The sequence below is a fragment of the Lissotriton helveticus genome, chromosome 8, assembly GCF_964261635.1.
Source record: "Lissotriton helveticus chromosome 8, aLisHel1.1, whole genome shotgun sequence".
In the NCBI taxonomy this organism is placed as follows: Eukaryota; Metazoa; Chordata; class Amphibia; order Caudata; family Salamandridae; genus Lissotriton; species Lissotriton helveticus.
Genome location: NC_136069.1, coordinates 334,548,883 through 334,562,353, shown reverse-complemented (window position 1 = coordinate 334,562,353; position 13,471 = coordinate 334,548,883). Strand labels below are relative to the sequence as shown.

Here is a 13,471-nt window from a genome sequence, read left to right as displayed (position 1 = left end):
TAACAAAAAAGCATAGCTACAAATAATATAATTACATTAAAAATACCTCAGCGTTGTCTGCTGAAATTAAGTAACATCGTGAATACACAAGAAATATTAAAAGAACTTCAACACAACGTACACTTACAAAATAAACTGAAATTGGACATTAACGAGTGATATACAGATTTAATTTTTACTGTGCAACTTTGCCCAGGTGGTTTATTCTATTTTGTGAGATCCATGGAGATTTCAAGTACAGTTTGTATTTGCTTTCTTTTAGTGATTCACTGGCTCTCCTCTGTACCCAGGGTGGGTGAACCCCAAAGTCTGGCCTGCAAGACATCATTCACGAAGGAGGAAACAAGTTTGAATTCTGTGTTAGTCTAGGAGGCACACAAGTTTAAATCGAACCCACACAACATCCCTAGAGTTTCAGGATTTAAAATAACCCTTTTAAAAAAAAAAAAAAAAACACATGATGTGTTGGTTTTCTTTTACCAAAAAAACCCTGCAGAGTCAAAGGACAGTTGAATACATAAATGGAATTACATCAGCATTGAGTACTAATCTGATTGGGCACAACAGATGTAGGGGGTCAGGCTCACAGTAGTAGTGAAAGGGAATATGACTCGCAGGAGGTGGCTAACTTGCCATCAGTACTCTTGGGTGACTGCTCACTCCCATACCATGTGAATGAAAGAGCCCGGTGCACCCCACGTCATCGAGTACAAGCTGGGAACGGGGTTCAACATGTGGTGCAATTGAGTTGGGGAATAGCAAACCCTGTGAAAATATTTAAATTGATTCAGTCTCACCCGTGCTGAGAGGTCTGACTCACGAGCAGCCATTTTTGCACCACGGTAGTCCTCGTCGTCAATCTGTTCGACATCTGCTATCCATTTGGTTCAGAGCTCCACGAATGGACCAGGAGTATTGTTGACTAAGGTTCGGTATAGACCAGATATGACCTAAGTTTTCAACTTTGGTCAGGGAAAGCTTTGCTTCTAAAGGGCTGAATGGAGGTATGGGATTCAACCTGTATTAATATTTGTCATAGGCATGCTTTAATTGCAGGAATCAGAAATAACTGGGACTTATGTAAGTCGTAGTCAGCTGTCAAGTCTGTGTAGGATCTCATGTGATTCATGGTCCAAACATCCCCAGATTGGACATACCTATGACATTTGGAGGCCCGCCAGCACAGACACTACAACAATCCAGTTAATGGACCATATGGGGGTTTCTTCGGTCAGTCTCCTATTCCATGACACCCACTAAACCAACTGTTGAGGGTTATTGTCGTAGGGAATGGGATAGAGGCTTTGGATTTCTTATAGGATAACTGCACCAATACGCCATAGGATTCCAGTCAATACAATTTTATCAGAAGTGCCGGATTTTTCCGGATCCCAAACATCGATAGGGAGAGCTTTGGCATCCCAGTAATACAGCCGTAGGTCCGGGATTACTAATCCATCCTCGTGGGGTGTTTTGACAGATTTATTGAAAGCCACACTCGAGGCCGGGAGGAGGGTGTGGGTGGATTCAACAGGAAAGAACTCAGATTAGCTGTCAACGTTTTAAAGATATGAGAAGGTATTGTAAAGCAGTAATTTCGCAGTGTGTAGAAGATTTGAGGGCTCCACTACCTGAAATAAGATGATCTTTCTGAGACACTTTACTCAAGATGGATGTATACGAACCTGCTCAATGGAAATAAATGCATTACCTATAAAGGGATCATTGAATCCTCCAGAAGGGAACACCTAATGTATAGTCTTTCTATCCATTGGGATATATATACCATATTTGCTGTCTAAAAATGTTAGCACCCTAGCCATATGATGATTCTGTAGAGGTAGAACAAGTCTTTTAGGAACATTCGAAATCAATGGGAAATGAGAACTTGAAACCAAAACCAGTTTTAAGTTCGGACTATCTCTCCCTGCAAGAAAAAAAGAGTACTGCAAAGAACGGTAAAGGGTATCTTATACCATACATGGCTTTTTTTGTCCCCATGTATGAGGAAAAGGCACAGGCCACGGTGCACAGTATACAATTATACTGGGTTTGTTTTGGGCTCTTGCCCCACGTAGAAAACACAGTCTGAAGTCCATCCCTCCCCAGGCAGGCTTGACCCCTTTCCATGTCCGAGTCTAACAAGATGACCAGTCCTCCCTCTAGCCTTTACAATGCTTTTGCTAAGACTTGCAGTGGCTGGATGAAAACTAAAAGCAAATGTTTGGGAACTAAACAGAAAAGGTGCTTTCAGGCATCTGCTTTTAAAACTGAAGCGCCACCAAAAAGTGGAGCCCTGTGACAGTGGGAAGCATTCATCCAAAGTCGTTGGCATGCCAGCTGCAGAAATAAACGGTCTACACGGCAAAAAGACTGCAAGAAAGACAGGAGGAGAATAATAATTATAGAAAACAACACCACAAAAGAAACATAATTGGATGAAAGGGTGTTTACAAACTAACAATGTAAAAACGAAGAGGAAAAAAATAATTCCTGATAATTTCATGAGACGGACTCTGGACTGATGTTAGAAACAGGAGCCGAGGGTTTGGTGCTAATTATGGACAAGGTCTCTCAGAGCTTCAGAACGGACTGCAAGCAAGGCTGTTCTCCATCCCAGTTTGACTCCAGTTCTCGCCCGGGCAGGACCGATGAAAGGGATACCCTATATTCACCTCATCACCGTCAGCTATTCCCAGGCTCACTGTACAGCAGCAGACGCAGATGCCAAGCCAGCTGAACACATTCGAACAATGAGCAGCGGCCGTGGAGGAATTAATTACTGTGGTTTTACCGACGGCTCAGCGCGCGCGCACAATCACACTACGCACCCTCCTCCACCGTGGAATCCAGCTGGGTCACTTTGACAGCAAGCCGATCAATCCGGTCCTGAAGAGAGTTCGCGCGGACGTAGAAGTGGTTCGCCTCATTAAACAGCTCCCCAAATATGTCTTCGGCATGTTTGCCTGCAGAGAGAAACAAAAGGCGGGAAAGATGAGCGGCTGGAAAAAGACACGGGCGTCTTACTTTCAACAAACACTCCAGTTAAAACAACACTTAAAATGACACACAGGAAAGTCATAGCATCCACTCCCTTTAAACAAAAGAACCCAAAAAGCCATATATAGGGTTTATTATATTATATTGTAACTCAATACTTTTCACCCAATAAAAGTAGTTTTTAGGCATACCAGTTTAAATCCAAAAAGAGCGCTCTAGTTTCAAATTAGCAATACTTCATCGCAAAATGAGACATTACTTTCTCAATGTCTAAGCTTAAACATCATATAAGCACCACCCCAGTGCACAGGCATCAGCTTTTTGTAGACTACTTCCGTGCCACAAACTCTGAGCCACATAAAAAACAATGTTCGACAAGTATGCAGTGTCTAATGGGATCTTTAGGGTGAGGAGCTCAGTTCGCAGAGTGGGGAGGATGAGAGGGTCAGTGAGGAATCTGCGGTTAGAGTTTCTACTAGAAAAAGTGTTACCAAAGATAAGTAACTGAAGATGTTTCACCCTGGTATAGATACCCAAGCAATACCTAACCAGAGGTGGGTCTGCAAACTGGTCCAGAACAAAAAGTCCTGGCGCAAAGAGCGGCCAAAATGTCGTTCTTGACATGCCTGATTTTCCCAGCAGTAGTGTCTCATGAACATATGGAGGGACACCCACATGGCTGGTTGGCATATGTCCAGGACAGGTACCCTGCATGCTAACACTGTAGTCGTGGCCTTGGCTCTAGTGGAATGGGCCCTCAAATGTTCAGGAGGCTGCTTTTTAGCTAATGAACATCAGATCTTGACACAAAACGCAAGCTATCGAGAGATGGTTAGTTTCTGCACCGCCTTGCACTTTTTTGCTCCAGCTGATCTTCCAACTTATTTTCTTTGATGCAATCAATGTATAAAGAAAGAGCTCTCTACAGGTCCAGGCGAGGAGTCTCTCCTCCTCTTTAGAAGGATGAGGCGGAGTGATGGTCTGGCCTATATGAAAGGAAGTGACCACCTTCGGCAGAAAAGAGGCATGTTTGTCTGGGTAGAAGCTGGTGCATGGGGGTTAACAGAGAGCATGAAGGTTGCTGACCCTCTGGGCCAATGTAATGACCACCAAGAAAGCAGTCTTGATAGTTGGGAGTACAAAAACCCAATATGGTCAAATGATAACCTTTAATGGTGCCCAGGTGAAGGCCTTGCTGGACTAAAATACCACAAACAATAACACCTCCAACAAGGAGGCTGAGAATGGGTCGCCTTGGAGAGAGGAGCACCAAGCCACAAATTTGTCCCAACGGCAGACCTATACAGTCTTTGTCGAAGGATGCCTAGCTGCCAAGATGACAATCGATCTCAAAAGGCAGATCAAAGGCATTTAACTGTAGATGCACAATTTCAATGCAAGATGGAGGAGCATGCGTAGGTCGGTGTACAACTCCACCCTGTTGCTCCTACAGAAGGTCCTTCCGAAGGGGCAGCCTGATCAGAGAATAGAAGTTCATGCTTTGGAATTCAGAACACCAAACTCTCCTTGCCCAGTCCGGAGCCACATTGAGCGGCCGAGGGTCTGGTCATTACTGATATTTTTGAGAATTTAGGGCAGTAGAAGTTTCGGTGGGAAGGCGTTCAGGAGTGCCGGGTTCCAGTCTAAACAGAACGAGTCCCCAAGAGAGAACCTCTTTGGAAATGCCAACGTGTATAAGTGACATTGCACAATCTTGGCGATGGCGAAAAGGTCAATTAAGGTTCTACCCATTTTTGGAAGAGACCTTGCACAACCTCCATATGTAGATGTCATTTGTGATCTGCAAGACATCATTTGATGAGCTTGACCGTCCTGGCATTCGTAGATCCCGCCAGGTGCTGCACGATCAGGAAGATGTCCTGTGGCTGGACCAGAGGTGCAGGGCCTCCTGGCACATTGTGCACAACCCCACACTATCCTCTTTCTTGCAATACATGGCAGAGGTTTTGTCCATGAACACCGGAACCAACCTTCTTTTGATGGATGGGAGGAATAGTTTCAATGCCCAGCAAATTGCCCTCAACTTCAGAAGGCTTGATGTGGATTCAGGACTCTGCCGGAGATCAAAATTCTCTGATCTCCATTGTCCTCGACGGACGGGCACATGAAAATAAGCCTCCTGTCAGACCAATACTTCCGTCCAGTTTCCAGGGTCCAGGGCAGACCAGACTTGAGCCAAGGTGAGCATCTTGAATTTCTCATTCTGCAGAAAGGCTTTAAGAGGGTGCAGATCTAGTATATGATGAAGTCCTCTGTCCTTTTTCGACACCAGAAAGTATCGATAATAGCAACCATGTCCTACTTCAGGAGTTGGCACCCTCTTGAGGGCTCCTTTGGCCAAGCAAGCCTGCACTTCCTGACAGAGCAGGGAGAGATGGTCCTTTGTCAGCTGTTCTGTGGATGGTGGCAGAGGACGAGGGGTTTCCAAAATGGAAAGGCACAAACCCTCTATATAATTTGGAGCACCCACCTGTCGGAGGTTATGCTGCCCCATTGCTGAAGGAGATGCCAGATCCTGTCACAAACAGGATGACAGTGTTGGGTGCTCACTAAAGCAGCTTGGAGGCTGCAGCAGCCGGAGTGGTGGGAGACTCGATGATACACTGTGCATGGCTCCTGCATACTTTTTGGAACCCTCGCCTCCGTCCAAGAAAGGGATAGGTAGCCTGCAGGGCTGGGAGGTAGGGTGATATTTCGGATGCCATATGTGCCCCGACCGTTGCTATGGAAAGGGTGAAAGGACTGCTGCTGTGATTGGGAAGCCAGAGAAAGGCCCAAGGACCTAGCGGTGGCTTAGCTTTCCTGAAAACACTCAAGCGTTGAGTCAGCTCTGTCGCCGAACAAGTGGGAGCCATCTAATGGCATGTCAATCAAGGGTGATAGCACATCCCTGGAAAACCCAGTGAAACGCATCCAGGTGTGGCCATTGAGCATCACTGTAGAGTCCATGATCCTATCCAGAGTCTGTGGTGTCCATTCCGCACCGGATGGCGAACCCAGCCATCCACCAAGCCTTGGTTCACAATAGGGTACCACTCTTCAGCAAGCATGGGGAGCTGCTGTGCAACTGAGTCCCATAATGCATGGGAGTATCTGCCCAAGAGGCTTGCAGTGTTCACCAACCACAAAGCCAACGTGTAGGAAGAGAAAATAAGCTTGTCAAAAGCATCCAGCCTCTTGGATTCCCTATCTGGTGGAGTGGAAGGGAATGTGTTGGGGACTCTCCTTCCGCTCCCTGGTTCTCACAGGACCTCAGAGCAGAGAAGGCAGCGTGTAAAAGGCTGGAGAGGCTTTGGAGGGCAAACTACGGGCCCCTAGAAAAAGCCCGCTATAAGGAAGCATCCAAAAAACTGCAGAAGGCCGTTAGAAAGGCAAAAAAACTGTTCTATGCAGAATCGATTCAGCAGGCAGAACACTCGAGTAAAGAAATCTTTAAGGTGGTACAGTCCTTCTTTAAACCCAGGTGTATTGAGAGGGAAGTTCCCCCGTCGACCACTCTGTGCGATAGCATTTCAGATTTCTTTGACTATAAAATTATGCAAGTCTATGGCCTAGATGTATCAAGATTCCATTTTGCGAATCTTAAATAGCGATTTTTAGCGAATCGCTATTTAGAATTCGCAAAATGGAATGTATGTAAAAAATCGCTTTTTTTTAGCGATTCCTTTTTATTTCTTAATTGTGAATTCGCAAAATGCGAATTCGCAAATAAGGAATAATTTCCAATGCATTCCTATGGGCCAGGAGGCCCATAGGAATGATTGTGAAGGAATTCTCAAATTGCAAATTCGCAATTTGCTAATCGCAATTTGAGATTTATTTCAAGGGTGCAGGGGTGTCTCAAAGACACCATGCTGCACCCCTGAAATGTACATGAGTGTGCATATGGCGCACATACATGCCCTAAGGGCATGTGTGTGCGTCACATGCCACCCTAAAAAATGTCAATTTGTGCATTTTTAAATGAATTCGCAAATTAACATCAACTACAATTTGGTGTTAATATGCGAATTCTTAAACAAAATTCGCAATGTAAAAATGCTACATACATTGCATTTAAGGAATCGCAAAAATAGCGATTCCTTAAATGCTATAGCAAAATAAGGAATCGCAAATTTTTGCGATTCCTTATTTTGCTAATTTCTCATACATCCCAAAAGATGCAAAATGTCCGTTTGCGATTCGTAAAGGCCGAAATTCTGCGAATTTCGGCCTTAACGAATCGCAAAAGGCTTGATACATCTAGGCCTATGAGTCCTTCGGACCGGAGAAGAAAACAGTGAAATCGGACCGGGCTGTTAAAGTGGGGGTTGGTGATACCTTGGCACAATTCCAGCCGATAGCTTTGAGCGTGGTTATGCAGGAACTAAGCCGCTGTAAGTCAGGGTCGCCTGACGACCCCTGTCCACCTAAACTCTGGAGCACGATAGCTGATTTTGTGGCTCCCACAATACAGCAGATTTGGAATATGTCCATCTCCTCCGGGGTGTTTCCGAAGTTATGGAAACATGCCACTCTCCTGCCGCTAAAGAAAAAACCAAATGGGGATCCCAAGGATCTTAGCAATCTTCGTCCGATCTCTCTGCTGGCAGCGCCGGGTAAAATGCTGGAGAAAGTAATCCAGCGCCAGCTAAGAAAATTCACTGAAGAAAACAGGATACTGCATGAGACGCAATCAGGCTTTAGGCCCGGCTTCAGCACTGAGACTGCACTAATTGAGGTGGCAGAGTCAGTGAGGTGGACGATGGATTCAGGAGACTCAGCGATGCTGGTGCTCCTGGATCTGTCGGCCGCTTTTGATACGGTCGACCATGCTAGGCTGCTGATGCGACTAGCTGAGATAGGCATCCAGGACCAGGCACTGTGTTGGATACAGTCGTATCTGACTCAGAGAACACAGAAGGTGGCGCTGGGGACCGTTTCTTCAACACCTAAGGTCCTCAGCTGTGGCATCCCTCAGGGGTCGGCACTCAGCCCACTATTATTTAAACATATACCTGGCTCCACTTTTTACGTTGATTGCCAATTGGGGGGGTCAAGGCAATCTCATATGCCGACGACACTCAATTGGTGTTTCCGTATTCGGAGGTGTCGGAGGCGTCCTTTTCGAGTTTCAAGGGCTGTCTCCAAGATGTGGCATGCTGGATGAACACAAACAAATTAAAACTTAATGCAAACAAGACAGAAGTGATCTTTTTTGGCAAAGACCCCCCGCCACCCTCAGAACTTTGGTGGCCGGCAGAGATGGGACAGGCCCCTTCGCCTAGCCAAACGGCAAAAAATTTGGGGGTGCGATGGGATGATAGTTTTTCCTTTGCCTCGCACATCCAGCAAGTAGTTGGTTGCTGTCTGAGTAAGCTGAGGAATCTTCGCAAGATTTTGCGACTCCTACCAGAGGACTGCCGAAAAACAGTAATCCATGCCACAGTGACATCTAGGCTGGATTACGCAAACAGCCTCTATCTGGGCTTACCTAAGTACCTAATTCAGCGGCTGCAACTGGTCCAAAATGCGGCTGCTAATGCGAATCCCTTTCAAGCATTCGGTCTCTCCGCACCTTCTTTCACTTCATTGGCTACCAGTAGCCAGCAGAATCAAATTTAAGGCACTTACGTTGGCCTTTAGAGCTCTGTATGGCACCTGCCCAAATTATCTGAAAACTCGACTGCCGAGATATACTCAGTCCCGCTCTCTTCGCTCCAACGGCCGCGTTCAGCTTGTAGTTCCACGAGCAAAAAGGGCCCGGTTGGGAGGACAAACTTTTTCGGCCAATGTGGCGGCACTCTGGAACATCCTGCCCCCAGCGCTTCAGCAGGCTCCCTCCGAGCTATGCTTTAAGCAGATGATGAAGACCTGGCTTTTCACCCAACCTCGCTAGGGGCTAATACTCTGGCCCTCATGATCTAACCTGTTCTTTTAGCGCCGGGACACCTCCTTGTGAGGTAGCTGTTCGCGCTCTACAAAATGCCGTATTATTATTATTTTTTTTATTTATTTATTTTTTTTATTTTTTTTTAAATTGTTTTTATTGTTGCCGTCACATGGTAATCAGTCAACGGTAAACATTTGTCAGTGCAGCTTCAACATTCAGCTGCATCCAACCATTTAAGCAACTGTTCAATTTTATCTTTTTTCTATTTTATAACTTACAAACAAAGGGTCATGACACGTTTTCGTTGGCAAAATTAAATTATATCAGTTGCGTGAGTAGAAGCATCACAAGGCATTATACATGGTTTATAGCAATTATAAACTTATCAGCATATCAATTCGTAAGGCTCTTGCTTCCCGCTGCACCTAACGCCCCTCCCCCTCCCACCACTCCTCCCCCTCATTCTATCTCCTCATCCTCCCCTGCGCTATCAACATCGTCATCCTCAGGCAGTGGCTCGCAGAGCTCCCCCCTATATATGTTCCAAGGTGACCATGTCTTATTCCATTTACGTGGGTTGAGCCTCTGTTGGTAGACTGCTCTTTCTGTCATCATTAACATATCCATGTTTCTGCACCACTGAGCCAGGGTCGGGGTGTTGTGCGCCCCCCAGTTCATTGCTATGTGACGTTTTGCCAGCATCATACCAATTATTACCCATCTCCTCCCATGCGGTGTCAGGTCGGTCTGGTCCCACACATTCAGTAGGCAAACCCTGGGGTCAGGTGTAAATGACGTCCGCAAAGTCTGGCCTACCGTGCGTGCTACACGCCGCCAATAGTCTTGTATACTGGGGCAGGCCCACAACGTATGGAACAGCGTACCCTCCTCCCCACAGTTTCTTAGACAATATGGGTGATCCGCCCTATGGATTCTGTGTAGTGTTGTGCGGGTGTAGTAGACCCTATGTAGTATTTTAAATTGTACCAGTCTAAAGCGTGCGGATATACCCGCCTCCCTGGGCGATGCCAATGCTGCATTCCAGTTTGCCTCGTCCATTTCCCCAAGCTCGTCCTCCCAGTGTTCCTTCAGTTTCACCAGTGGATCCGGTAGGTTGTTTAACAGTTTACGGTAGGTAAGTGAGGTAGCACTCGCTTCCATGTAGTCCGTAAGCAATCGGTCCTCTAACGGGGCTGACTCCGGGACCGTCGTACCTGGCTCTAGTACAGATAGGAGTGCATGTCTAATTTGTACATATCTGTATGTTTCATTTATTCCCATGTCGTACTGTTCCCTCAGGGCCGCGAATGAGATCACACCACCCCCTGTCCACATATCTCCTACCGTAGAGATCCCAATGTCGTCCCACTGGTCAAACCCCTTACTGCGTCGCAGATTACCTAGGACCTTGGCATCCCATAGTGGTGTGAGCTTGATAATCACCCCCTCCCAGGCCAGTCGTCTTTGAGCTTTATGCCATATAGACACCGTGTGTTTGGTTGGGCCTCTCAATTTTGTCAACAGTCTCTTATTATAAAGCGGGGCCAGCAGGGTGTTTATGCCTAATTGACTCCTATCGGCCAGGTATGCTGGGTCATCCTGTGCAACATGGATCCATTGGTTGATCACCTTAAGGTGGGCCGCCCAGTAATACAATTCAAGGTTTGGGAGCGCTATCCCCCCGCTATACCAGTCTCTAACCAGTTTCAATTGTGCGACCCTGGCCGGCTTATCTCCCCACAATAGGCCTGACAATTGTGCAGATACCTGGCGGAAAAACGATGGTGGAACCATCGCCGGCGTGTTTTCCAGGACATACAAGAAGCGCGGCAGTGCCATCATTTTGAAGAGCGCCGCCCTACCTAGCAGAGTTAAAGGGAGGGTCTTCCAGTGGCGCACGTCTGCCTTTAACCTGTCCAGCAGTGGCTTAAGGTTCAGGTCCTGAAAGGTCGCTTGTTCTCGTGTGATTCGAATCCCTAGGTACTTGAAGGAGAAGGATTCTACCAGCAACGGGCAGTCAGTATTCAGGGGCGGTGGAGTGCCACTTATCAAGTAGAGTACCGATTTTGACCAGTTAATTTTATACCCCGACGCCGTGCCATGTTTCTCACATAGGGCCAACAGGACCGGTATACCATTCGTGAGGTCCGTGAGGTAGATTAACATGTCGTCGGCGTATAGGGAAACTCTATCCTCCCAGTCGCCTCCCCATTGGATGCCCTTCAGCAACCGCGTGGTTCTGATAACCGTCGCCAAGGGTTCCAACACTGAGGCGAATAGCAGCGGTGAGAGCGGACATCCTTGTCTCGTGCCTCTCGCCAGCGGGAGCTCCCTCGAGATGTGGCCATTGGTCGTCACCCGTGCTACGGGGTTGGTGTACAGTAGCCTGACCCATGATATGAATTTCGCACCAATACCCATATGCTCCAGAACCGAGAAGAGATAGCGCCATTCTACCATGTCGAACGCCATTTTGGCATCCAACGATAGCACCGCCGCCTGTTCCTCCAGCAGTGGAGCGCGTGCCAGGACGCCGTGCAGCCGTCGAAGGTTCATCGCCGTGCTCCAGTGTGGCATAAAGCCTGACTGGTCCGGATGAATTAGGTGCGCCAGATGAGGCAGCAGTCTAGTGGCCAATAGTTTCGCCAAAATTTTACTTTCGGCGTTAAGGAGGGAGATTGGGCAGTACGATCCGCATTCTTCAGTGGGTTTTCCGGGCTTTGGTGTTGCGATTATAGTGGCCGTGCGCTGGTCGGGCGGCAGTTATCCCCGCTCCCGGCATTCCTCGTACATTTGGAGTAAAGGCGTAGACAGCGTCTCCGCCATGGTCTTGTACCATTCAATCGGCACACCGTTAGGGCCAAGCGCTTTCCCTGGGTGTAACGCCGCGATAGCTCCCTTTATCTCCTCGGCTGTCAGGTCAGAGTCCAGCTCGTCCCGTGTGTCCTGTGGTAGAGTACGAGTAGGCACTCCAGCGAGAGACCCTTCCGCCATCTCCCGGGAGACCTCGAATTCAGGGGAATATACTGAATGGAAATGGTCCGCCAGTATTTCCACTATTTGAGACGGTCTGGTCTGCACCACGCCCTCTGGGTCTTTCAATTGCAGTATGGCCCTCTGTCCTCCCCGTTTTTTTTCTAACCAGGCCAACAGTTTACCCGCCTTGTCGCCTACGTCGTACACCCTGTTTGTTGTCGTTGCCATATTATCCAACACCCTGCGGCGCACATGGGCCGCATGACGCTGCTGACACAGCCGGAGCGCGTGTTGTGTTTCCCCGGTCGGGTCCCTCTCGTGGTCTCGTGTGGCCCTATCAAGTTGTCCCTCTAAATCTAACAGCTCCTGACGCAGCGTGTGCTTATGGTGTGCTATAGCGGAGATGGCCTGTCCGCGCAGAACCGTCTTGTAGGCTTCCCACAAGGTTGTAGGGGAAGCCACTGACCCTATATTTTCGGTGAAGTAAGACCTCGTGCCCCTTTTTAATGCCTTGGCTACTGTCGGTTCTCTAAGGTATCCTGGGTAGATAGGGTAGATGCGTTTGCGTGTCCGTTCATGATTGGAAAGAGTCAGTGTCAGCGGGGAATGATCAGAGACCCCTCGTGGACGGATTTGAGCTTCGGCTACAGTGAGGAGGCCCCCCCCCCAGTGTGAGGAGGTAGTCAATTCTTGATAGGCTGTCATGGACCGCCGAATAATATGTGTACTGTCGGTCGTCCGGGTGGGACCGCCTCCATAGGTCTACCAACCCCTGTGCTTCCATGAAGTCATGCAATCGGGAGGGCCCCGGTGTTTGTGTGCGCACAGGGAAGCGGTCCATAGAGTTATGTGCCACAGCATTGAAGTCGCCCCCTATAATGAGATCCCCTTCCGGTAGGTCTAGTAAGAATTTTCCCAGCTCTGGGAGAGCAGTGGCGTGCAGTGCAGGCGGAATATACACCGAGACCACGTTCAGCGGTTTTCCCTCCCACTGCCCATGTGTCGCTGCGAAGCGCCCCTGCGTGTCGATTTTAGTGGATTGGGTTATGAATCTTGATGATCGGTGCATTAGTATCCCCGTGCCACGGGATCCCTTCGTAAATTCAGAGTGCACAATCATACTGTACCCCTTCCTATCTAGGGCCCGCGTCGCTGCGCCTGTTAGATGCGTTTCCTGCAGTAAGACCAGAGCGGGATTCAGTCTCTTTATGCCCTGTAACACTAGCCCTCTTTTTATTTTGTCTCCCAGACCCCTCACATTCCAGGACATGAGGTTCAACGGGTTTGCCTGCCCTATACTATCGTCCCCTCCCACCATGCTGGAAAGAGTGGATTGTGCGGCCGGGATCGTGAGGCGCCAAGCCTCTTATGAAGTGAGCAGAGTGCTATGCCATGGTACCGCTACTCTACGCGCTTGTGTCCTAAGGTTTCTGTCCAGACCCTGGAAACTAACTAAAGACCCAAAACCTGCCCTACCCCCAACTCCCCCCCTCCCTGCCCCCCTGCTCAACGGACTTAGAACTGCCCGCCCCCCCAACTCAGCAGAGTGCCTGATCCCAACCCAAAACATAGTACTTGCACGCTGGGGTGAAGGACTCTCCG

General features: G+C 48.1%; 1 protein-coding gene across 1 annotated transcript in view; it reads right to left on the bottom strand.

Annotated features, from left to right (window-relative positions):
- WASF3 (WASP family member 3) overlaps nt 1-13,471 on the bottom strand; it is a 203,307-nt gene that overhangs the window by 80,175 nt on the left and 109,661 nt on the right. Inside the window, exon 4 of the mRNA XM_078657113.1 lies at nt 2,832-2,966. Within this exon, the coding sequence (XP_078513239.1) occupies nt 2,832-2,966 (135 nt within the window). The remainder of the gene's footprint in view (nt 1-2,831; nt 2,967-13,471) is intronic.